We start from the raw sequence: 26,180 nt of genomic DNA, 5'->3' as shown, positions 1-26,180 counted from the left end.
CCATTTAACCTGGGACACCTGACTCAAGTTTTACGTTCAAAACTACATAGAAATGCCAGACTTGTTATTGCTGGGCTGAGGGCGCAAGTGCAAGGAGGAAACAAGGCTACCAGCACAGTGCTGCACCTGCTGGGTTTCCCAAAGCTGTGTTTCACAGTGTCATACTGTGTTTCTGACCAGAAGACATCAAATCATTATTATTTGTGCCCCACACCTCATGGGCCCCCCCACCTTCCCGCTCTGCTCTTTGTCCTTCATCCTTCATGGGGGGAGGCATGGTGAGAGGTGTCCGGCCCCGCTCCGGACACAAGCAGACACAGCCACTTAAAACACACAACATGATTTTTTTATTTGTTTAATCAGTTTACATTCCACAATTGACAGTTTACTTATTTATTTATTTTTTTAATTTTCCAAGAACAGGTTGTTTAGTTAGTTACCAGACGAGATTTTATCGATGGAAATACAGTATTCTTTGCCAATTTGGATAAAAACAAAACCAACCAAATAAAATCAAAACAAAAGGAAAATTGTAAGATGCAGCCAGTTTTTCAGCAAAGTCCTGTGATGCTTTCTGCAACTTTTGCCATTTCAAAGTCACAGGCTTTGTCAATTCCTCATGTTAGTTCCCTGACCTCAACCCTGCTACAAAAATTATCCTTCAGGGCCATGGTCCTGCAAACACCAATGCACGTATGCAAACGCCTGCGTGTCTGCAGATTAGCACCTTGGATTAACGGAGCAAGAATTTTGGGTATGTGTCATGTTTAAACAACTTCTGTTCATCTCTTCTGCAATAATTTACAGGAAGAAATGGAGAGTACAATACATTTGATAAGATGTAGCATTCCTTGTGAAATTAGCCAACACATTCACATCTTACCAGAAGAGCCTAACGCAGTAATCATTTGCTGTTAATTTTTTGTTAGCACCAATGGCCACAGGAGCCACTTTGCCTCTTGCAGCAGCGCAGAAGACTCCTGCAGTACATGCCACCCTCGATTACTTCCGACAGCTGGATGCTACTGTCCCAAACACATTAAACTCTTTGCTTGTTGGCTAAAAGTGCCCCTCTTGGTTGAGCTACTTCAGACAGATTGTACTGCATATACAGTTCAATTGTCCTTGACAATGCCTGAAACATTATCAGACATGAACATATTTTGGGATTTTCCAAATACTCTAAAGTTTAGTATATTTTAATGTAATTCCCAGTCTAGCAAAGCAATTAGGCATGTGCCTAGCTTTAAGCATGGCGACAGCATCATTAATGGGACATTCATGCTTGAAATTAGGCAAGTGCTTACATGCTTTGTGGGATCAAAGCTTTGTAGCAGTGCTCTGATGAAGTCGGGATCTCCCGAGTGTCCTAATCCTGGCTTCCACATTTACAGGCACTGCAGATTTGGATAAACCAGCTACAGTCTGGATTTTCAAAAGTGCTGAAAACAGGAGGCCCACCTGCAGCTAATGGAAGTTGTGAGAGTGCAACAAACCACTAAACATCAGGTCTTTTCCCCAGCTTTTGGTTTCCTATCTCTAAAATGGCGGTAATACCTACCTGCCTCTGAGAGGCCTGGCATGACTCGTATTTGTAAAATTTTCTGAAGAGAAAATATGCCAGGAAAATGCAACATATCAGTGCATTTATCTGAATAAGCCTGAGTTGCGTGGCATTCTAGGTCTTTTCTAATCTAGTGTTGATACATATGTATTGCACTTAGAGGAAACATAAACATCTGGCCAAGATGCATTCACATGACAAATGTCTTGTACCAGTCATATCATCTCACTCGGGAATGCCCTAGAGAAGTGCTGACATGTTTCAGTTTGCAGGCATTTAAGTGAATTATTATGCTAAGTCTCCCAAACTGTCAGTTAGAGAAAGTGGTGACTGCAACTTTTGTCAGCACTAAAGGAAGGAGAGGTTATGGGACTTGTTTCATTTCCTCTCAGCAGAAACGTTTTTCTTTAAGGAACAGAGGACTAACAAGGGAGTCACAGAAGGGGAACCCTCCAAAAATGTTTGGTCAGTTGGTAGATCACGTATTGTGGCAGAAGAAACTCCAAATGCCCGTGTGAGATGCACCAGCTGTGGATGGAGGAGAGCACAGTGAGTCTGATCTGAGGCCTGCGCAGAAGGCTCGGGCCTTCACACAGGTGTGTTTCTCCATGGCTGTAGGACCGTGTGACGACACAAGTGTGAGACAGCAAGGAGTCGGCCCCACAGATCTGCAGTGGCCAAATGGTTCATGAAACACGTTGGGATGCTTTACTGCCCCGAAGTGAGATGGCCACGTGTGCTGGGCCTGCTCTTCTGCCCGCCACCTGGGATCGCCCCGGGGCCAAGGCCTTGCGGCCGTCCCACCGGAGGCCGTGCGCTCACCCGCTGCTGCAGGGTCACAGGACCGATTATGGCTTTCATTCAGAGGTGACACGATTTTTGAACAGAAAGTAGAGGATTCTCCAAGAAGATAATCCAAATGCAGGGTGGAGAACGCAGCACTGGGGGCGGTGCACATGGCTGGATGCACAGGGCTATTGTAAAGAACAGCAAAGAAAGGTAAACTGGGACAGAATCACCCCACAGAACCTCCCTCCCAACTGATGTTGCACAGGGACTTCACTGCCTTTTAAAAGGAGGTTTTCTTTGACACTAACCCTCTGAAAAGTCTGCAAAACCCTCGTGGGCACAGTGAGCTCTACAGCAACCTCTGAGTCCCACATCCCACGGCCATCCCCATCCCTCTCACAGAGAGAGAGGGAGAGGACGATGATGAAATTTTGTGACCGTTCTCAAAAGTCATGCAGAAAATGGTGCTGAATCCTTAAATTTGATTTATTCTCAAGCTCCTCCTCATTTCCAGAGTTCACTCTTAAAGCCTTTATTTCTTTTTCACAGACATCTCAAATAACAAAACAGTCACATATGCAAGAGTTGGTACGGAATGGGATTTAGAGATAAACATCTTTACGGGAAGCATCTCTATATTCTCACACAGAGAGGAAAAGGTAGAAAGAGAGATATACACATCTGACTCCTCAAAAGAGGGAAGGGGAGAACAGGAGAGGAACGTCAGGATGAAACAGTAGAGATTAGACAAGGAGGTACTGCGCTGAAAAATATCTTTTGATCCCTGGAACTCAGTTTTATCTCCCACTTTCTTGCTGAGGTCTCTCCCTAAGTATTGGTACACAGTACTGAATATTTACTTTGTAGGTCCCTGCAGGCCATCTGAAGTTCTTCTTGCCATAACCCTAACAGTATTTTAAAAAATAAATTCATTCTGAGAGATGAGTGAGCATTGTCAAGTTCCTAACTTAACTTTAGCTGTGGAAATAAATAGTTGTGACCATCTGTTGCCACCACAGCCAAAGTTCACTTAGCCCTGGAATTCTCAGAAATGGGTTTAATTCCTCCATTCCCCTGACTGTGTTTATTCTATTCAGGTAAAATATGGGAATATACAAGCACTTCAAAGTTCTTATACTGGATTAATTTGCTGGTCTTTCCAACTTGGTGTGAATACGTGATTCCAGATTTCAGCTCCGAGAGACTCTCACCATGAGATGGAGACGTACGTTCAGCCTTGTCAGAGCAGCTTTCTGAATAATACAGTCACAGTTCATTCTCTTGTTGAGTCCCTGGTTCAGTTTTTTTGAGGACAACTATAATCCCAACAATAAGGGATGAAATTGCAATCTCTTTAAGCTCCATGTAAGCTCTTTGTAAAGCAGTTGTTAACATTGAAAATAAAAAATACCCAAACTGTACCTTGGAGGGGAATTTTTTGATCCTCACTACCAGCTAGATGACATTTTCCAGGCTATTTTGGAGATGGAGCAAGAAAGTAATCTCTGAGCAGCTTAGATTTTCAAACTTTTAGGATGTAAATTCACTCATTGCACTGGTTCAGCAATGCCCGAACTGGCAGAGAATGGTGAAGAGTTCAGACCAAAGGTCTCTGACCTCCAGCAACAGGGCCATGCAGTGGTCTACAGCTGGAGATCACCATAAGGAACCCGCTACAAATGCAGTTTCCAAGGACTGGGGCAAGTAGTGCAATGACTTTGCAGCCATGTTGTAGTTTGGGGTGGAGAAGGCTGCTGTGAGCATTTCCTTTTGCTGCATGTTGCGTGGTGAGCACCACAACTGATCTCCATATGGATGCTCTTCTGCACAAGGTCCTTGAGTCATCCCGCTGGGATTTAAGATCTTTTAAAATAGGTGAGTGGTCACTCCATGGAGGGAGAAGGAACTCCAAAACTGGGTTAGATCTCAGTTCTACTCAGTCACCACCTAGAAGCAATTGTCTCTCTTCATTAACTATATTAGAAACCAAGGCAGACAAGACCATCAACACCAACAGCTCAGTTAAGTGCCTAAGGTTAATGGGGATGGATTCAGGTCAGAAAATCCAGGCCTTTGTGTAATTTGACTTCATCTACGGAGGTCCTCCTCACAGACGTACACCTAGTGCAGAAGGAGAGCATCTGTACAAAGGACTTCTTGGTAAAGGATAAGTGAGTCTAGAGAGCTAATGTGGAACAGAAATTCTGCCATGGCTTTTAAAGTCCATTTCTCTTCCTTAAAGAAGCCCTTGAGACCCAGTCCTCTGACTGGATATATGTGTATGGGTGTGCATACCACTGACTGTAGCGAGATACCCCTCCTAGACTGGTGCAACGGCAGAATCATGATTTTCCTAGGAAATAATACTTTTTCCTTTGTTTTGATTTGAATCTGAGATACATGAGGGTTGTGAAAAAGAAACAGTCCTCTGCCTGAAATTCTGTACATTAACCTCAGGTTACTTCAGGCAATCATGAATCTATGGACATTTTTCATAAATTTACAAAGATGTATACATATATATACATATATACATGTATATCTGTATCAGCCTATGGGCTACAATTACCACTGCAGTATTCCAGCCACACATGAGTATAATGGTTGTGTTTTTTTACAAAAAGAGATTGGTATAAAGTAGGAGTGACTTAGTAGTTCCTGTTCCTGCGTCTATGCAAAAGGTCCTGCAGTGGGCTGACATACAAATACAGCCCCCCTAACCTAAGTCCCCCATCACATATACACATAGGTAGGACCCAGTCTTACAGTTTTAATGAAACAAACTTCTCATTGATTCCAATTACCTATAATCAAAGGGAATTTTACTTGAGAAGGAACTGCAAGTTCAAGCCCAATTTTAGGTACAGTTTACAGCTTTCAAAGTTGCAACCTCTGCCATACTAGGTCACAAAATGCTTTAAAATAATTTAAGTTACTGCAGAAAAATATTTTCAAAAGTCCCCAAATAGGCATTTTTACATAAGTAGGGGAAATTTTGTCCTGCACAAGATCAAACAACAAATACATGAATATAAACACGTTAAGTGATGAAAATTGCCAAGTAAAAATAGTAACAGTTTAAATTAGATGTCTGTGATTGTTGTCGGTGCCCAGGAGTTATAAATAATTCAGTATCCTCTTACTGAATAGTCTAAGGCTGCACTTTTATTTTGTTGTTATGACTACTTGAACTTTTTTCTTATGATCTATATTGTTAATGAAAAATCCTTCACAAAAAAATGTAGCATTATGCTTCAGACAGATGAAGACTATTCTTGAGATGAAATATTGCAAGAGCTTAAGCAAATCAGGAGCTTGTGTGTTGGGTGTTGTTGTTGTTGTTGTTGTTGTTTTTTAAATTGTATCAGCACCAAGAGCATTTAGTGTTTTACTCCTATTCACTGCCTGAACAGGAATTGGATGCTGCAGCTCTTTTGTGCACCAGACCCCAGGAGGCTGAGCCCAATCTGATTGATGCTCCTTGGTGTCTACATCGGTTTGAAACTGGAGTGAAACCCGCAGGTCACACAGCTTTTTGAAGACATGACTCTTCCAGAATTGCTGTTGCTGTTTGGGAATTTCCGACCAGCTGGCAAAACAACTAGGCCACTTGAAAGGAATTGCCTTTGCAGCGCTATTCCTGTGCTCCATTGCCACAGGTAGGGCACGGAGCCAAGGCGATGTGAAGCTCCCTGCTGCACTGGGCAGCATTACCTGCGGTCGTGGTGCTGCCAGCAGCCTGCATGAGCCCTCTGCAGAAGACAGAAGTAAGACTCAGGCGGCACGGCGCTACCTCTCAGTACAGCAGGATTTCTACCTTAGGGGACTGCAAACTTTTCTGAGTTGGAGGTGATATGGTGCAATTTTTTCTCTTGTGACTAATGTGAACACCGACCATCTGTTTTAGAGAAACACCTTGCAACAGTGGGTTGCAAGAGCCAATCTTGCGAATACCAAGGCTGTCCTGATGGGATTTCAATTTTATTTTCCTGTAGCATTACAGTTCAGAAAGCGAATCCCATTTGTACCACATTGGCAGTGTTTACTGCCAAGGTCTGTGGCACTAGAAGGTAGTAAGGACTTGTGGGCACAACTGCATTTTCGGAGGTAGAATTGCTAGCTCGGGACTGGCTGGATACAGAAGTAGGTCTGTAGAAACCCCATATTTAAGAGCACTGATGGTCAGCTCTGGAGAGTCTTGCTGCGATGTTTCAGGATGTTACTGCCCTGAGCTGTTTCCTGCCCCCCTTTTTGCTGGATGTATCTGTCCAAAGGCAAAGCAGGCAGAAAGAAAGACATATGTGTGTCTCAGCTGCTTCCTTTCCCTGCACCTCTGGGATCAGAACGACATTGGCAACTCTTTCCTAAATATCCAAACACACTCTAGTGTGTTTCATCCCAGTTCATCCCAGCTGTATGGTGCCTCCCCACTTCTCTTTAGCAGATAGCTTCTGTGTGATCTGCACACACAACCTAACACCTGAATTGCATTGCAACTCCTGAGTTAAGTACAAAAGAATAGAAAATAAAGTATTATGCTGCATTTTGCAATGTATTTCCTCTCCATATAGTACACGTATTTACAGGTTACTAGCACCCACATCATGCAGGGTATGTATGTGTGTGTGTGCCTAAGGAAGGGGAGGAGTGAGGGTGTCCATGTATATACACCCTACACTAGAAAACTTCTGAAGTTGTTTCCTGCCACTCTGCAGAAGTGTTAATCAGTAAAAGAAAAATATAAAAGTCCCTGCCCTGGCAGGGACTGACAATTCAGGCTGCTGCTGCTGTGGGTGACATCGGATCGTCCTCATGTAACTCAGCCAATGCCCATCAGGTCTGACCTATAGCAACTGGTGCTTGGTTTCTTTTTTTTTATCTCTCCCTACCTTCCTCTGGAGATAACCTCTCTGAGTCTCAGTTATTTTCACTGCCAGTCTTCCCTGAGCAAGGAAGGACAATTGATCTGTGATTCTGGAGTGCTTTACTTAAGGGGACCAACATTTCATTTCCCTCTTGGGGCCTATATTGAGGCAGTCATCCAGGCTCTTTCTCCAAGTTAAATCCTAAATATGTGCAAGGCACACTGCAATTAAAGTGACAGCATTGTATCAGGCTCCAGTTCTCCCACTGATGTCAACAGGAAGCTTGTCAGAGCCCACTGGCACCAGCAGTAGGCTCTCTGTTCTAAAAAGTGTTACAATCTCTAGCTATGGCTCTGAAGAAAGCTATAGGGTTGGGGTATTAGTGATTTTGGGAGACAATGAGGCAGACAGGATGGAAACCATAAATCACAAAACAAAACAAAACACACTGATTTCTTTCTAAAGCTAAATGTTAGATGTCCATGTGTGTGAGTATGCATTTAATTTTCAGTGCTAACCAGGACAGCACTAAGATATTTTTTGAGGCACCTGATCCAAAACTCACTGGAGCCAAGGCGAAGCTTTCTGTGGGCTTCTACAGAATACGAATCAGATGCATTATATTCCTGGCTGTTACTGGAAACTGGGGGGGCTCTAAGTGTTGAGTTAAGCCCTGTTTTTATGAGCTTTCCAGCTCAGGCTGGCAGAATCAAGATCTTATGGAGAGCCTGAAGTCGGCAACAAAATTAGGTTTCTTTGAAACTTAGCTCCTGATCTTGGATATTCACTCGTCACTGACCTTTACGTGCCTCATGCACACTTTTTGCTCCTTGTCTGTCCGTGGTGCCTGGCAATCATTCAGAACTGTCTCAGTTTTTCACCTTGAGTCTTCCCTTGCTGACTGGATGAGTACAACAGGATTGGGCCATGGAAGGGTGCAAAACCTGGGGGCAAGGAAATGCAGTATTGATACATGGGTCTGGTTCGTGTGAATGTGCCTGAGCTCCCCTATAGCCCTTCTACGCCTATGTAGAGACACAAAGAAGAAAGAACCTGAATAATGCATGTCTTTATTTAAGCTATACTTGGTAACATATTATTTCCTCTCCATTTCACTCCTGGCAGTTAGCTTGGCACTCAAGAATTAAGGACAGATTACAGTGATTTTCTTCTGAGCTCTGCTTATCAGTGGGGCTCCGGGGATGAGCCTGGTTCGGAGGTGCTGCGTGGTGGGTAAATGGACAGCCATGGAGAGACAGTCTTCCAGGAACACTTGGGAACCTGAGATATCCCCTGCATTTCAATCTTCTCCCTTACCGGTGCTGTTTTATTCATCATCTGATGAACCACACAGCGAACGTGCCACAGCTAAAAGTGCTCCCAAATGACTCGCATCTACAGGAAAGCAGAATACCTGCACTCTCGCAGGTCTCTCCTGGGAGGATAGGATCCTCTGCTTAGAGGACTCTGAGGGTTTTTTGGTTTTCTTTTTCCTTTCATTTGTTACTGTAGCTGGCATAACATTTTCAAAAGTAATGACGTTTTTTCAAAAGCAGTAATTCAAAGAAATTGCTCTGGTCACCGGTGACTTGTGATCCACTTGTGACTGTCCCTGGGGTAGAATGAAAGAAAAAGAAAGCCCAACTAGAAATATAACTTGAAGTACTATTTTCTTCAGATCAGGGAAGATCAGTTGTGTGTTTGCAGAGAAGGAGAAGGGAGAGATGATATATACAGGTGGCCAGTATGAGTCAGGAATTTCAACACGCAAACAGCTTTAGCTTGAAGAAGGTGTCCTACACAGTCCAGAAGATACAGAGCACATGGACTCCTGCCACGTAGCCCCCTCACCTACACAGTGCCCTGGCAGGGATGGACAGCAGAAGCCCTTGTAGCTAACTCCCTGCCGTCACGGGACAACCCCCTGTACAAGAACTGGAGTACAAGAACCGCTCCCCTGGGACTGCTTCCTGTGGAGAGAGGGAGTCCGAGCACCCACTGACACATCAGGCTAGGACAAGGGTGTCACATTATCCACAAGGACAGGGTAGGAAAACAAGGACGGGGGCTGGACTCTGCGGGAAGCCGAACATCACCCAGCAAAGCACATTCTTAACTTTAAGCATATGAATAGTCTACCAAAGTGAATGGGATCAGTCACATGCTTGAAGTAAAGCACATGCTTCAACACCTCACCGGGGCAGACCAGAGAGACTGGGTCAAGCCCCTTAACGTGGGGACCACAGCTGACAGACTTCTAACTACTGCTCAAACTAGAAAATCAGACACTAGTCAAAAAGCTTCAATCTCTGCTCAGAAAGGCATTTCAAAGCCTCCCCAAAATGCAGAAATTCAGACTAGATGGGAGTGTGCTTTGGCTCAGGAGAGATGGAGACACGAACTGTCACAAATCTGGATCTGGATGTCTTTTGAGTCAGCCCTGCAAAGATGAGAGAACTGGTGCTTGGACAAATGGTCCTTTAGGGATCCAGCTTGAGATTAAGGTTATGCATTCACCTGCTGCTTCAGGCACTTACACCCACAGTTTTTAACACGCTTCTTACTCACACAGGCCTTAGGGAGCCTGTGCTATAGCGAGTGGAAAATCCCAGACCTGGCCTAAAGATCCAGGGTTAACACTTCTCTGCTGTAAGGAAAAAATAAACCTCTCTTCCACCATCGCCATGCACAGACCAACACTCAGCTCGTATACAGCTTGTAAACCAACCAACACCTTCAGAGAACACTTCATCTAGGCAGAGCTACTTTCATGCCAGCCGCAGAAAGAAGATGTGAGAGGCCATGAAACAGCAAACTGCCTTCCATTGCTTTAAATCTCACTGCTATACCTCTTTCCAAACTCCACCTGTAAGAGGACACACCCTGTGCATTGTCAGGGATCACACGAGGCATCATCACAGCAGCTCGTGCTGCTTTCCATGCCACAGGGCTTGATGGTGGACACCAGCTAGAAACCTCTGTGCCCTTCAGTTGACCCAGGTCACTCCAGGCATCAGTATTCACACGAAACAGTTTCCCTAATGCACTCAGAACTACAGAGGAGGAGGAAAGTTTGTGTGCAAAGATGTTTTAATCAATTACCAGTTTTCTAAAGCATTAACACCTTTGTGAGATTTTTTTTTTCTCAACATTGTTCATATTTTGAAAATTTTCACAAATTTTTTTTACAGGTCCCTCTTGGTATTCAGTGTTTGGTTTTCTGCATTCAGTTGTAATTTAGCTTTCCAAGAGCTGTTTTTAGTTTTAATTGCCTTCTGCCCAATATTAACTCATCAGCCTCCTTGCCTAGTGGGCACTTGCATGTTCAGTTTCAAAGCTTTTCAAAACCACTCTGTTTGAAAACATTGCCAGGAAAAAAATAAAAATAAAAAAAATCCAATCTATTTTAAAAGAAAGTTTCTTCAAAAAGCTTACATTTTCGACATGAATAAATACTTAGTTTCTCCAGTCAGATCTAATGGAGAATGAAATGACCAAACTTCGCTTGCCAGGAATGGCATTTCAGTGGCAACACACTGACTTGGCAGCTGGCATTGGCGTGTCTCAGGAATTTGTAAACCAGAGAAGAGAAAAGCTAAGTAGCTGAGCAAGAGTGCAAGAAAACCAAATCTAGCCTGCTCCAAAATGCCCTTCAGAAACTTGATTTCTTTGGGCACTGTTAATAAAGCAACATCATCACACAAGGTGTAACAGGGAGGGGAAGTAGGCCTGGAAGGGGAATGGCTGGCTATGCGACTGGGCTGCATAACAATTAGTTGTTGGTTGGATTTTTTTTTTTAACAAGGCAAAACACTGCTTCTTGCCAGTTGTGTAAATAGCATGATCTGGAGATTAATGCCTTTATTTCTGTGCAGCAGGTTGCCTCCTTCTCCTGGTGAGTTTTTGTAGACTCAGGGGATGCTTTCTATTGACTGATGAGGACTGATGGCATGCAGTTATCGTGTGTAAGAAAGGATTGCTGGAACTATCCCTGAATTAAGAGCATGTTGGGTTGGGTTGTTAGGGAGGGGGATTTTTTTTCTTTGCCCTGCCTCCCTTTGCATTTGTCAGTGGTGCCACCACTCCTGCACACAGCCACCCAGCAGTCACCTCTCCCAGCTCCCTCTGGCCCTACACCCACCTTCCCCTCAGCCACAGTTCCCCTGCACAGAGCTGCTGCCCTTGCAGCCAAAATGCTTTGCTTCCCCCAAAGGCGCTCATCCCCCTTATCCGTTCAGTTAGCTCTTCTGGGATCTGTGGCCTGAAGGATGGGAAGAGCAGAGCAAAGGGAAAAGGAGGCAATGGGAAGAGGAGTAGAGGGAAAAAGAGAAAGACCAAAGGAGAGAGAGAGAGAGTCCCATTTATGGATTCACAATTATACCATACGAAGCTTGAGCTCATGGGAAATGGATCTCCGTTCTCTGCACCTGACCCTTTCCTTTCATCTGTACACAGTTCCCCCAGATGGAGAGTGGAGAGGTCCAGTGAACTGGGGTGGTTTGCAAAGACAAGATGTGGGAACGTCTCATTTGGCATACATGAACACAGCAAGAGGCGTCTCTTACTTCTCCCTTACAGACATTAGCTCCCCTTTTCTCCTTGGCAATGGCTTTTGCCCAGTTTTCTCAAACATCCAAAACGGAAACTCAACGAAATCCCAATCCAGTAGATAACTGGGAGGAACAATTGCCACGGCTCCCCCCACCTCCCTTCTCCCTGGTCAGTCTTCCCTTGCATCCGCCATCCTGAACTCTCAGATGCTCCATGAAAAGCAAAAACATCCAGAAATCCTCCAGAGGAGCCACGCTGCCTCAGACCGGACGGCTTTCCTCGCGCTTCTGCGGTTGCCTCAGTCTTGGGCCACAAACACAGCATGGATGGTGTAGTGGACAATCACACTGCAATGTTTTAAATTTTTCTTTTTCTTAAAAATAAATAAATAAAAGAATAAGAGGGAAGAAAAAGTTATACACACATGTATCACAGCATTTTCAGAAGGCCTTCGACTGCGTTTGCATTAGCAGTTCAGCCTCAGTTGTAAGCCTGGATGTAAGGCAGCTGGAAGATTAAAACCGTGTTGTTGGAGAGTCCGCTGAGATGTCCTCATATTTGTTGTTGTTGTTGTTGTTGTTTGTTTTCTGTTTTTTTTTCATAAGATCCTGTTTTTAAATTATTATTATTATTATTTTCATCTGCTTGCTTCTTTCTAAAGTTTGGCAGGAAAGAGAAAATGCTTTTTTTGCTTTTCCCCAGATCTTCTGTCCATTTTGTTTTCTGTGTTGTAAGTGAAAAAAAGAAAAAAAAAAAAAAAGAGATTCCCCAAACCAAAAAGAAAAGAAAAAAAAAAAAAGAAAAGGAAAAAAGAAAGAAAACGAACAGGGTAGGCTTCTGTCATTTTGTTTTAAGAAAGAAAAAGAAAGTGGGTGGGTTTCTGACAATGGCCTTGAGGAGGTACATTGTAGAGGTGGCTCAAATGCTTGATTTGTTTCTTTGTTTTCTGTTTGCATTTTCCTTTCTGGCTGCAATGGACAGGCCTTCTGTCCCCCCCACCCTCCCTGTCCTGTACAGAATCTGTTTCCAGATCCCCTCACGGAGCCCCTCTCCCCCTTCCCGGGTGGCAGCTGGTAGGTGCGACAGTATGTTCATTCGGCCTCTAAGGTATGATGCTGAAGTTAAGAGTTGGATGGAAGAGCCACGTGAGAGAAAAGCTTTCCCATCTCTGTGAGAAAGAACGAAGCAACACAGAGTCCGGTGGAGATGTGAGTGCCGTGTTGGACTCAGCTCTACCTTGGCACTGGCGTTAATTTGAGATTATATATATATATATATAATTATATATACATATATATGCATGTATCGGTATACATAGACATATATATATATATACGTGTGTGTGTGTGTGTGTATTTGTTTGCTATTTGTTTTAGCACACTGTCCCATTCTCAGGTCTAGATTTGGGGCAGTTGGTCCTGGGGACAGGTTGGACAGAAGGGGCCAGGGTGCAGAAGAAGCCGGAGATAAGAGTGAGGCCCAGGCCCCCCCACGCACAGAACATGGACCAGCCATAGCCATGGCTGATGTCGTCGGGAAGTCCGTACAGGTAGCGGGGGTAACGGGAGAGCTCAAAGTTGATTCCAGCCACACACGTGCACAGTGAAATGATGCAGAAGGTTCCTGGAGGAGAGCGGGAAGGGGAGAAGGAGGGAGGAAAAAAATAGAGAGAAGTTAGAAGAGTGACAGACATACCGCTTTCCAAGCTGCCGAGGGTTGGTGCAGTCAGTAGGGAAATACCTAAGGGAAGACATTCGCATAGAAAGTGGCTTAGTCTAGCCATGGGGAATGAACCGAGTGCCACCAGTGCCTCAAATATTGATCTGATGCTGAGCAGAGCTGTATAAAGAAACTTTAATGTTTTTGTCATTATGAGCACTCCCTCAGGAACCATTGATTTTACTGGAATTTTGCTTTACGCAAATATGGAGTGAATCGTCATGTTTCAATATTTTTTTTTTTGGAGGAAAAAGGATCAAATTTTTGTTTAAATTCAGTTTTTCAGTGATGGATTTTATAAAGAAAAATATTACAAAATCTTTGACATTCTGGCTTTGTTGAAACATACACTTGAAATGCCTTGGAGAGATTTTTTTCAGATTTTTTTTTACGTCAAAATCTAAAATGTTCCACTCTACTTGCCCTTTTAAAATGCCACTCTTGAAACCATAAATACCTCACAAAATTTGGATTCTACCCTCTGCCTGACTCCAGTCCCAATCTAGATGCCCTCTGCAGTATTGGGGAAATCTTCAAAGCATCCTGTTCTTGTTTTCCATCTCCACAGCGATATTTCATTTCTTCCTGAGAGCACTGCCGGGACAGGCTTCATAACTCTGTCAAGTCGTAAGAGTTTTGGAAAGCCACACACATCAGATGAGGCTGAACCTTAGCCCACCCAGATGAGTCTAATTTTGATCTTTGGCCTCCAGCTTCAACACAGTTAAACTCTGAGCTCCTGAAATGTCATGGCTGCCACCTACACACCAAGTAATGGATAGCTACAGAGTGCGCGTGCCCATCTCAGGAGATAACAACCACAGTAAACACAAAGTTGGTAGCTTATTTTTTCGTCTCTAATTCCTCCCCGCGTAGGCCTCCTTGAACTGACGGAAGGCCCTCGGCACAAATGGCGGCCTAAGGACTGGTGGTAGGGTAACACACATGCTGTTCGTGCACGAATAATAGCCTGCTGTGTGTGTTACCCGTAAAGCACGTCCTGTGTCAGACCTCTGTTTGCTCATCTGCTGGTGAGGACTAGCCTAGTCTTCTTGGTCCTGCCCTAAGACAGTGAAATCCCCAAAGGAATTCACACCCAGCCTGTGAAAAGAGCAACAAGCTCTTTTCTTCTGGTACCTTCGCCTCCTTTACCCCTTCATGCTCCTACTCCTGCTTCTCTCCTGCAACTCTTCTCCTTTTGTTTCTCTGCTGCTTTGCTCTTTTTAGTTACAGTTACATCGAAGAAATGGATTTTATACTCCCCATTGAAGATATAGATGAGATTATGTGGTGAATTCTTCTGGAATTAGGCACAGAACCTGGGGGCATTTGTACAAACACTTATATCACCAAAAATGTTTGGACTTCTTACCATATCTATCTCTCTTATTTAGTAGGCACATCCTACAGATCTGAGATCTCCGTGCCAATCTCTGTCATGCATGAGCTGTGAGTCCACTGCCACACCACTCTCTGTTCCCTCTTCTGACCGCTGCCTCCCTTGTCTATTTGGACTCTCATTTCTCTTCTGATGCGTTCGCCGTTTGCCACTTGCAGACACTCTCTGTTGCAAAGGACAGGGGATATGGGAGCTCTGGGTGCCTCCCCTAATGCTATATATGGCTGCCAGATGGCCCAGCGAGCACTGCTCATAAGCATTCACATTACGATAATGCCACGGGGTACCGGTCTGGACCAGACAGCTGCTGTGGTAGATACTGTGCCTGTATAAAAAAAGACTGCCTTATTACCTCACCTCGGCACCCAGTTAGCCAGCAATCAGTGCTGTGGACTTTGCTAGCGCCTTGTGAGACCCCAGGCTCTGCAGCTGTCTTCAGAGATGTCCTGCGCTGCTCCTAAGTGCAGAGCAGGAGGAATGGGAGCCTCTCTCCCAGAATCCCGTACTCAAAAATCGTGTTGTTTGATCAGAAACCACAAACCTTCTGTGTTTTACCATGTCACCGAGGTTATCCAGCAATGTGAAGCTGTCTGGCAAGAACACGGCTGTCCTTGTGTGACATGTCAACATGGCTAGTACGTTGTCAGACTGGGGAAAAATGATCCCTCGGAGCCACTGTGCTCTAAACCAAGCTCCATGGCTTGTTTCAAAGGGTTAGAAAATGACATGAAAGGCCTTTCTTTTCTAGCAGGAACATGATAATTTCAGTTCTCTTGAAATACATGATTGTTAGGAGAGGTGGGTGGGAAAATCTGTGCGGCCAGACTGAAACTGCATTTGGTAAGTACAAAAGGGAAGAAAATAACTTCAGATTTCAAATACTCCCCATGCTTTCACGCTTTGTCTTGGCTATTTTGACTACAAGCTCTTCAATGCAAGAAGCGTTGTTTACCCGTTGTATTTGCACAATGCCCCAATATATTTGCACTCCGCCTTGCAGGGGATATTCTGCCCCATAGCGAACAAACAACAAAGAAGAATGAGTAACAACCACAGAGAACAAAGCATATCACGAGCATGAGACTTCTTTAAAAAACGCTGCTCCTGTCCTGCCCCTTCAGTGGAGAAAGCGCTAATCCCATGACGATAAATAACGACTGCCATGCACAATGTCAGAGGATACATTGCGTGGTTCTCCGCCATTCACACCCTGTGCTTCTGCAGGATGTCTTGTACAGCACTATGGGCACAGGTTTGTCAGCATCCCTATTGTGTTATTCATTACAGACACAAAAAAATGCCAATTAAAACCACTAGAGGAATCATCGTTGCCATTATATGAACCCTATGTGTTGTTTGTATTCAGCCAAGCAAGGAAGGTCTAGCACTTGTAGTTAATCTGGCCTCTCACCAGGAGGGTTACTGATGAAAACTGACTACTGTTACTGCTTTATGACTGCTCAGTAGCTTTTCCTCATGAATTGGCAATCATAACATAAAAGATTTTCCATCCAAATTTTACAGTCGCTGGCCATCATAGCAAAAGAGGCATGGGTGGAAGTGACAATGAGACAGAGTTTGCCCTTGGAAATACAGCCTCTGCTAGACTGTGTACAACATTGTCATGGCTTTGGCTGGGATAGAGTTAATTTTCTTCACAGAGGCTCATATGATGTGGTGTTTGGGATTTTGATGGAGATAGTGGTGATAACACCGACATTTCAGCAGTTGCAGGGCAGTGCTCACCCACAGCCAAGGACTCGTCAGCTTCTGGTGCTGCCCCACCAGCAAGGGGCTGGGGGTGCACCAGGAGCTGGGAGGGGACACAGCCAGGACAAGTGACCCAGACTGGCCAGAGGGATGTCCCATGCCATGTGGCGTCATGCTCAGCAACAAAAGCTGGGGTAAAGAAGGAGGAAGGGGGGGGGCATTCAGGGTGATGGCGTTTGGCTTCCCAAGAAACCATCCCATGTGCTGAGCCCTGCTTTCCTGGCAGTGGCTCAACTCCTGCCTGCGGATGGGAAGCAGCGACTGAACTCCTTGGTTTGCTTTGCTTGTGCACGCGGCTTTTGCTTTACCTAGTAAACTGTCCTTATCTCAGCCCATGAGTTCTTGCACTTTTACCTTTCCAGTTCTCTCCCCCATCCCACCTGGGGAGAGCGAGCAGCTGTGCGGTGCTCAGCTGCCTGCCAGGACTAAACCACTGCAGTCCTTTTAGGCATCCAGTGTGGGGCCCAAAGGGTTCAAGATGATGACAGATTTGACTGGAGTGTGGAGTGTGCTAGACCAAATTTACAGATGTTTAGCTGGCTATTGGCAGGCTCCTGTGCTTGTCACAGGGCTGGGCTTGCTTGTCTTACTGTATGTTAGAGTCCAGTGCTTGTTAGTGGCTGCTTTTGCAGTTTGCTGTACCCCTTATCATTGTGCTTTGCTGTGCCCAGGAACATTTTGGTAACAGCTGTGGCCATCTGCCTGGGCTGGCCAACAGCCAGGGCATCGCTGCTGCTCCTCTGCTGTGCACAGGCTGGTGCTTCAGACTGAACTCAGTTCAAAGGGACTGTGACCTGTGGATGTGTCCACATGGGAGCACAGACACCCTGAAGCCTCTCTGGCCACAGGTAAGTCCACGCCAGAGCAAAGTAGCCATGAAGCATCCGTGACATGGGGAAGTCCATGCTGTAGCAGGTACACCCTGCAGTGTTCATGTCTGTGGATACGGCCACAGCAGAACACCTCGAAGTGTCTGTGGGTGTGGATGAGACCGTGACACAGCAGGTGTCTGAAGGGACCTCTGAAGGGTCTGTGACCAATGGAAAAGGCTGTGCAGAGCAGGTACACCTCAAAGTGACTGTGGCTGTGGGTAAGGCTGTGCTGCAGCAGGTGTATCTCTGCAGGGGCTGTGGCACATTAATAAGTCCACACCAGAGCAGGCAGGCTTCTGAAGGGACCGTGTGGCTCACGGATAAGGCCATGCCGGAGCAGGTGCACCTCTGAGGGACTGTGGCCAGTGGACAAGCCCAGGCTGGAGCTGGAACGAGGGCAGGAGTTCATTGCAATGTTAAACGCTACGGCCTGGTCAAAAGGACAAGGGTGGAGACTGTAACAGATATGTCTTTAAACTGTTGTAAACCATGATTTGAGATGCATGTTGTAGCAAGTCCTACAGAAGGAACCACTTGAACCGGTGGAGGACGAGCCTCGCAACAAGCACTGCAAATGCAGCAGCGACCCAAACTGAGCTGGCTTTGGCATCCAGCAACTCCACATAATGCACCACCTCTCCTGTCCTGAGCGACTGTCATAACGGATAGAAGCTAAGTCATGGACTAAAAGAACGCAGGGGACATTTTATAGGCATTCTGGGGACATTTCACAGGGGTGGTCCATAGACAAAGGGGGGGGGCTGAACGGCTGTGTGGTGCTTATTTGCCTGCCAGGTTAAACCAGACACCGAGCTCAGACGGCAGGAGGAGGGAGGCTGTCGCTCCTGCCCAGGACACTGCCTGCACTACGGGCATGGCACCAGGAGAGCAACAAGTCACGAACATCCCCGATCCTGAGGTTCTTCCTCCCTCAGAAAATAAATTGAAACCTCATTAGCTTTCCTGCTAGGCTCTCGCAGTCAGTGAGGTACACCCGACAGGTACTAATGGGCCGCATCCCCAGGCAGCAGTAGCAATACAAACTTTTCTTTCTTTGTCAGAAACTCTTCCATAACTTCAGTCGATGGGACGTGAAGGCTGGTGGGCCAAGGCTCAGCGCCTGGGCCGTGGCACTGGCACACACAATGTGAATGACAGGCGGAAATAAGAGCTCGCTGGGGATGCGGCAGTGCATGAGCTGGACGGGGGAGATAAAGACCATCGCCTTCAGCAGCTGGGGAGAGCAGAAGGCACTAAGTTCTTTGTGATGGGATTTATGCCTTATCATCCTACCTGAAACACTAATGAACGAGACAAGGCAACAGCGGCATTTCTGACAAAGGAAATTCACATGTCACTGCAAAACGCTACAGACAGGTGAGGGATGAAATTCCGTGTAAGGCCACGTCTGCGCTGCAGAAACTGCTGTTTGACATGTAGTCACACCTCCGTCTCGACTCCTCGTCAGACAGCTACCTTCCTCTCTGTCTGGTTTTGACAATGCTTGTCCTGCTAACGGAGCACCTGAGCCATTAAATACCTCGTGGTTATCCGCCCCCCCCATTTCGGAGCTGTTCGGTGCAGAGGCAGGGCTCCGGCCCCCTGCCAGCTGGATGGGGCCGTGGTGGGCAGAGCCAGCCCCTGCCCCGCAGCCAGGGCTGCTGGACACACGGGGCTCACGGGGCACCGCTCCTGCATCCTTGCTGCAGGGCCTAATGTGGTCTGGAGAGAGACGGCTGGTAAAAGTAACATCGTTGTTGGTCAGAACCTCATTCAGTGTGGGTTATGAGTCACAGCCTTTGTAGCTGGTTTTAAGCATGATTTTAGCAAACAGAGCTGTGGGCCGCTGCAAGGAGTTTTATTTTTATTTGGTAATCATCCCTTTTCTTTCTAATCAGCCTGGCTGTGCGAAGGGCTGCAATGCTTCTGTTTGCAGTTTTCAATCCTCACCTCCAGGGGAGAACAGAACCGCTTGTAAATGAACTGGTTATGCTGAGCTGATCTCAATACAAGCAGACTCCAAGCACCCATACCAAATACGTCTGAATTTTGCCTCACGCTAGCGCCCTCTGAACCATTTCCGAAGCCACGTCCTCCTCCCACACGCCTTGGCTCTGCTTCTAGACTGGGGGAGCTTGAGGGACTTCACAGGGCGTGTGCTGCTGTGTGAGACAAGAACCGCTGCCTCGCTCAGGTACACGGCAAGTGAAGGTGAGCCTAAGCGCGGCTGGTTACCTGAGTGCATTACAGGGGTGCATTTAGTGTAGTATTAGCACATGCTAGCAGGTGTCACCTACCGGTAGGTGTCATCAGCAGGTGTCTGTAGTGCCCACCCATTCGGCCCTGCTACACCGTAGCTAATCCTAAGGGCACCCCTATTCTTTCAACAACCATTGGAGGCAATTTCAGGTAACTGCTTCTCTTGGTTTGGGAAGGACTAGGTCATTTGTATGGCCCTTTACTGTGTCGGGTCTGGAGCGTCTTAAATCAGGGAAGGGAAGGGAAGGGAAGGGAAGGGAAGGGAAGGGAAGGGAAGGGAAGGGAAGGGAAGGGAAGGGAAGGGAAGGGAAGGGAAGGGAAGGGAAGGGAAGGGAAGGGAAGGGAAGGGAAGGGAAGGGAAGGGAAGGGAAGGGAAGGGAAGGGAAGGGAAGGGAAGGGAAGGGAAGGGAAGGGAAGGGAAGGGAAGGGAAGGGAAGGGAAGGGAAGGGAAGGGAAGGGAAGGGAAGGGAAGGGAAGGGAAGGGAAGGGAAGGGAAGGGAAGGGAAGGGAAGGGAAGGGAAGGGAAGGGAAGGGAAGGGAAGGGAAGGGAAGGGAAGGGAAGGGAAGGGAAGGGAAGGGAAGGGAAGGGAAGGGAAGGGAAGGGAAGGGAAGGGAAGGGAAGGGAAGGGAAGGGAAGGGAAGGGAAGGGAAGGGAAGGGAAGGGAAGGGAATTTTCTGTTTGGTGGATCTTCTCCCCTTCAGGAGATATCATCTGTGTGAAGTCAAGGGAGATCCCAAAAGCCAGTAATTAAAATGTTCCCAGCACCACGCCCCCCTCTGAGATCCCTGGCTCTGCACAAATCATTTTCCTTATTATTTAGAAAACATTTCCTCCATGTCTGGCTGGGAGACACGCATTCCCTCCCTTCCCCCAGCAACAGGCATAAATGACTCACAAGCTAACAGTGCTGTCAGATGTATAAAATAAACAAACCAAAAAATGGATTCTTTTCCCCTTCTGTTTTTTGCAGAGACAGAGATGTCAAGTATTACTTATAAACACTAGTAGATAAAAAGAAAAACACAAAGGTAAGGATTTTAAGATGTCCTCTGAAACCGAGCAGCTCTCAAATACATGTGACTCCCCTCCTTTTCAAGTGTTTCTAGTGGCTGCCATTGATGGCAATTCCTGGCTAATAATGCCTTTGGAAGAAGTGCTGTTTATTTAATTATCATAACTTTTTCATTATAGGGTTATAGGAAAAAAAAATCATAAGTGAAACAAGACCGTCTTTAATTTCTCTCTGCCCTGCTAACTTTTATTGTTTTCAAGGTACATCAAACAAACAAATAAAATGGGGTCTGATCCTAAAGTGGATTGTGTACCATTACCTATTTAAATTATATCACAATCAAATGAAATTATTAAAGAATAAACCAAATTCCCTCCCAACACAGTGATGACAAAAGCCTTTTGGAGGGAGTAGCTTTGCAGTAAACTCCTTCTGTGCATGGATTAAACGCCTCAGCAGCACACAGCTCTTGAGAACACTTTATTGCTCTGTGCATACATGCACAGAATATAAATTATTGCTTAATTATGTACCACTCCAGCAGAAGCAGCTTGCAGCATCACCGATAGGTTGCAGAATAGCAAGGGGTTTACTGGAAAATTGCCCTTATAAAAAAGCTGAGCTGGAAGCCAAAGTCGGACTGGGTGATGGAGGTTCAGTGCTGTGTCCGTACAAGACCATGAACCCACCGGGGCTGGAACCTCACACGTTTTTATTTTATACTGAGAACCAGAGCAAACTGCAGGGGCTGCGGCGGTGCTGCGATATTGCATTATAGCCCCTGCCAGAATGCTGTTTGCATTTGGCCTTTGGCCTCCTGCCTCCAAACGTGCCCGCGGCATCCGTGCCACACGAGAGCTGTTCGCCTGCTGCGGGTCACTTCAGCAGCGGCGCCTGGCTGTTGAATTGCTGCTGCACGAGCTGCAAGACGTTATGGCATCAGACGTTATGGCTATGTGTCCTCCATCATGACTGCAAATACTTATAGGTGTGCTCCTTAGGTTCGGGTAAGTCAGTACAGTATATGGAAAACCACTGCAGCAGTTGAGGGCTGAGCCTCGGTTTGCTATGCTGGTAGAGCCGGCAGCCTGTACCTCACATTTACACGTGATTTACAGGTTTGCACGTGGTGACCTTTCTGCTACCATGCCCCACAGCTCGTGGCACGGCACCAGGAGTGGATACCCAGGCTGTGAACTGCTACAGCCAGCGATAATCAGCTGAGAGCACGCACCCGCTGAAGCTATGAGTTGGTACATAAGGTGAAAGCAACGCTACTTAGCCAAAAGGCATGTTTTGATAAAAAACAGGGCTAGGGAGAAAGAGGGGAGTTGATCAAAGCCTGAGCTGAATAACCCTCTGATTACTTTAGCCATGACCCAGCCAAGGTAACCTAGCAATAATAAAGTGACTTGACTACAGCCATTAAGCAAATGGAATGGCTCAGGAACTTGCAGCCACAACAGAGGAGGCAGCAAAACTTGTGCCAGGTGTAGCTGTGGGATGTTATTCCATATTTTGCCGGGTGCAGAAGGGAAAGAATGTCAAAATAGAGAAACATCCTAACCAAAGGTTAGTGAAATTATCACAACACTCGGCTGGCAAGCACCATGCTTGGTGACAGGCAGAGGTTGCCGGCAGGCTTGTTGCACCCCCTGCAGCACGGACCTCCCAGGACTGCCTGGCCAGAGCTGCTTCGTTACGCTCTGAGGCTAAGGTCTGAGCCAATTCGCGTGACTCCATCACATTTCCAACTTGTCAGATGACAAGACATGTAAGTTTAGTATCAGACTTCAGGCACTTGCTTCCGAGCCTCAGCATTTGCCGGAGCAGACAAGAAACCTGTAAGGTCAGGGCTGGGCTTGCCTCGTCACAGGGCATCTCCCATAGCATGGGGAATCCACCCACCACTTCACCTTTGGTATTTTAACAACCAGGTCATCCTGCCTCTCTCTGGGTAGGGCCCTCTTATTCCAGTCAGAAAACTGCACCTCTCTCAGAAGGTTTGGTTAGCAGAACCTTTCATTTGAAGGAAATTTTAAACTGCTGAGGAGTCTTCAGACTGATGTTCTTCACAGCTGAGTGATACAGCTAGTGAGATGTAACGGCCAGAAATCAAAATAAGATGAAGTTGTTTTGATAACAAAGAGCACGGGGTGCAGGCCACCCCCGTGATATTTATGTGAGTGCCTGGAAGCAACAAAACCACCCTGATCCCCTCTGTGCTGCCTTGAAGGATCCCAGGGCATGGAGGATGCTGAAATCTTCTTTCCTGTTGCAGAGGAAACACCTGTACAGCCTCCGCGGCACACACACGTACACAGTATGTATGACTGCTTTCTGTAACCCCTGGAAGAGCCAGGTCAGGGCAAGCTGGATGGAAATGAGGAGGGCTCCAGTCACACACTTTCTGCCTGGTCTGGCTGCTTTTTCTGTGAAATTTCCAGTGGCCTGTTGAGCTCCTCTGTCCAGGCAGATTAGACCAAGTAAGCGTAGCAGAGATTTGTCCAAGGGGAATGTTGTTTTTCTACGTAGACAAACCAAGGAGCCACAGTGAATTTAAGTCTTGCTTCAGTTTCTGCATTTAACAACAAGACCTGCTGCACATACAAATTCACTCCCCTCTCTTTCTGTAAGGAATTCTTCCTGTCTAGCAAACCATGCCAGTATTATTTCACCTTCTGTTGCCTACGCACTCTTCTTTCTTCTTTGATGCCAGGCATGCAGAAGGACTCAGTAAATATATTTTTTAAAAACAACAACCCAATAATAAATGCCAGTTTTGTTTTCATTGTCTTCCTTTGGCCTTGAAGTGTCTTGCCATTGGAATTCAGAAGCCAACAACAGATCAAAGACCTGGTGATGTTATTAAGGGATAAGGAACAACCACGGAATTTTAAAATAACACACAACTTGTTTTCCAGGACTGTGGGTGGGGAAGTCTTTTGTATTCCTATCGGATCCATCTCCCCTACTTTGTTTCTACTTTAATTCACCTTCTGTCAGCTCCCCCAAAGCCCTACTGACATCCCTGAGAAGTAAACAAGATTGCATGCCCTTCACGGACTATGCTAGGTTTTTTGTTCTCATAACTCTTGAAGGTACTGACTCTTCTATCAGTATCTCCTGTCCTGGTGAGTGAGAAATTACAAGTCAGTAGAGCTGACTTTTAAAACAACAAACACAGGTATGTGAATTGTGTTTTTTTTTTTTTTTTTTTTTTTCCTGAAAAGCCAGAGTGAGCTGACTCTTCAGTTTACTGTACACCGAGTTCAGGGAGGCAGGCTGATCCGTGGTAAGACTGAAAAACAATGAGTTTATAGGTGCACAAACACTACTTGCCCTGCCTTCTGATCCAGACTACCAGATCTCTGCACCTCCAAAGCCTTTCCTCTCCTTCTCCTAAATGCTAATGTACTTCTGTGATCAGGTGCAAAGATGCTGGAACTGCTTGTGTTGGCATTTCCCTCAAAGGGTGCAAGTGAACATCTAGGAGCATCAAAAATGAGCCACAGGAAAAAATCCAACATATTTGAAGGCTGACTTTAAAGTCAGCTCCTAATGTTTCCATGGAGATCAAATGCTATGGAGTTGACAATGAATTCTCCGGTTGTGCCATTCTTTTCAGGGAAAAAAAAAAAAAAAACAACTAAAAAATAACAAAACAAAACACAACACCTTTAAGTGCCTGGACTCTGCAGTACAGCCGTGTTACTGATTTAAAATAAACAACAACACATTTCTATCTCCCACTCCACCCCTATTCTCTTATGGAGGTGTTATGTCTTAGCTCCCTGTTTTTCAGGGCTAGGTCTGTCAGTATTGACCTAAAGAATCAGCTAAATTCCTCAGCTACTGAAAAAATTCCCCAGGCACTGAAAAAAATTAGCAGCTAATGAAAATAGTATGCTTCTGTGAGAAGAAGGACATGGATATGCTATTCAACATATGCCGTAGGAGATGCAAAGATGTGTGTGATTCCCCTTGAGGAGTATTACAAGCTGAAATTACAAAAGAGCATTTCAGCAGAAGGTACTCAACGGCATACAGAGAAGCCCATACAGTGAAAGGAGACAATCTTTCAAGTTTCCAGAGAGCCCCTTATTTCATTTTCAAAATGGGTGTCGGCATTAATAAATAAAAGCAAAATGTGTTCTCAGAGCACCAGTAAGCATAGAGAAGTACCAGAAGTAAAGATTTAACACAGTGCCCTAGCTCTGCCTTTTAAGTATAATATATTGTGGGCCTTGTCCCACCTTGTCTTGCAGTCGGCTGAGCAACTGTTTTCTAGCTAGGAAACACTGAACAGGCTGCCTTGACACCATGTTAAAACCCCCAAAGATGGCAAGGGGGGCTTATGTTTACATGGATGATTTCCGAAGTGTTTATTTTTGGAGTCAAAACAGGAAATTGTATAACATTCAACAGGGAAGTGATACTAATTTCTAAAAGATGCTTACTAATGGTAAGTAAGGACAAAGAAGCACCTTCAGCCTTATCCATGTATGTGGACTGAACATACGTCCATATATATCTGTATATATATGGGCATGTATCCACGAGTGTCCAGCTTTTGATATACACAAGAAAAGGAGAGCAACTCCTTAGGTCCGAGAAACACAGTGTAAAATGAAAACAGAGACCATGACTTGCAAGCAACCCTGTTCGTGAGGGATGCCACAAGCTGTGTAGGAGAGACCTGCTTCAAAAGAAAGACTGACAAGTCCTGAAAGTGAGGAGAAAAGGGCATTTTAAAGAACAGGCTAACTCTTAGTATCTTCCTGTGCATGTGCTCTGCGTTGTGGCGTTGCTGCCTGAGGGGCACTGAGGCACGAAGCCTGCACGGCCGCTCCAGGCTCTGGGTCTCATCGCAGGTCCACAGAGACCTTCATCAGCTCCTCTGTGTCCTCCCCGGCACCCTGGCAATGCATTTGACCCTTTTAAACAACCAAGAGCCTTAGAGGGGTTTAAACATTTAAAACCTATTAACGCTGTACATTAACTCAAGTTCATGCCAAGTCAAGGCCTTAAATCACTTTAAACATAATGCAATATTTAACCAAAAGCACAAGTAGGAACAGAAGTGTGCGTGTGTGCTGTGGGAGGTATGGGGAAGGGGGTGCTGACCACGTCTCCCCGAGGCTTGTTTCACAGATTCACAACCCATTTATGACATCTCCTGATACAAATCAGCCTTTGTCTCCATCTGGAGGTCAATCCACCTAGGTAAGTTCCTACACTGGTCCTGAAGGAGTTTTGCTGAATTAAGTTCCTCTGCAGCCATCACTAATTTAGTGTCTCCCACAGGATTAAAATGTGATCGGCATCTCATTTCTTGCAGTGGTCCAGCTTCTTTTGAATTATAAATACTTTTTGAAC

General features: G+C 45.7%; 1 protein-coding gene across 6 annotated transcripts in view; it reads right to left on the bottom strand.

Annotated features, from left to right (window-relative positions):
• Nucleotides 1–26,180, bottom strand: part of TMEM178B (transmembrane protein 178B) — a 230,623-nt gene that overhangs the window by 7,502 nt on the left and 196,941 nt on the right. Inside the window, exons 4-5 of one of the 6 annotated variants that reach the window (XR_010831913.1) lie at nt 8,018–13,392; nt 325–2,538 (exon numbers count right to left, since the gene is read on the bottom strand). The exons of 3 other annotated variants lie outside the window; for them this stretch is intronic. Coding sequence is in view for 2 of the 3 variants with exons in the window: in XM_066998191.1 (XP_066854292.1) it covers nt 13,142–13,392 (251 nt within the window). In the remaining variant the exon portion in view is untranslated. Of the gene's footprint in view, nt 1–324; nt 13,393–26,180 lie in introns of those variants that run through there. 2 more of the 6 variants (XM_048058686.2, XM_066998191.1) reach the window with 2 other exon arrangements.

This window comes from Anser cygnoides, chromosome 1 (assembly GCF_040182565.1).
Source record: "Anser cygnoides isolate HZ-2024a breed goose chromosome 1, Taihu_goose_T2T_genome, whole genome shotgun sequence".
NCBI lineage: Eukaryota > Metazoa > Chordata > Aves > Anseriformes > Anatidae > Anser > Anser cygnoides.
The sequence above is the reverse complement of the archived record's forward strand: the minus strand, read 5'-3'. Positions and strand labels throughout refer to the sequence as shown.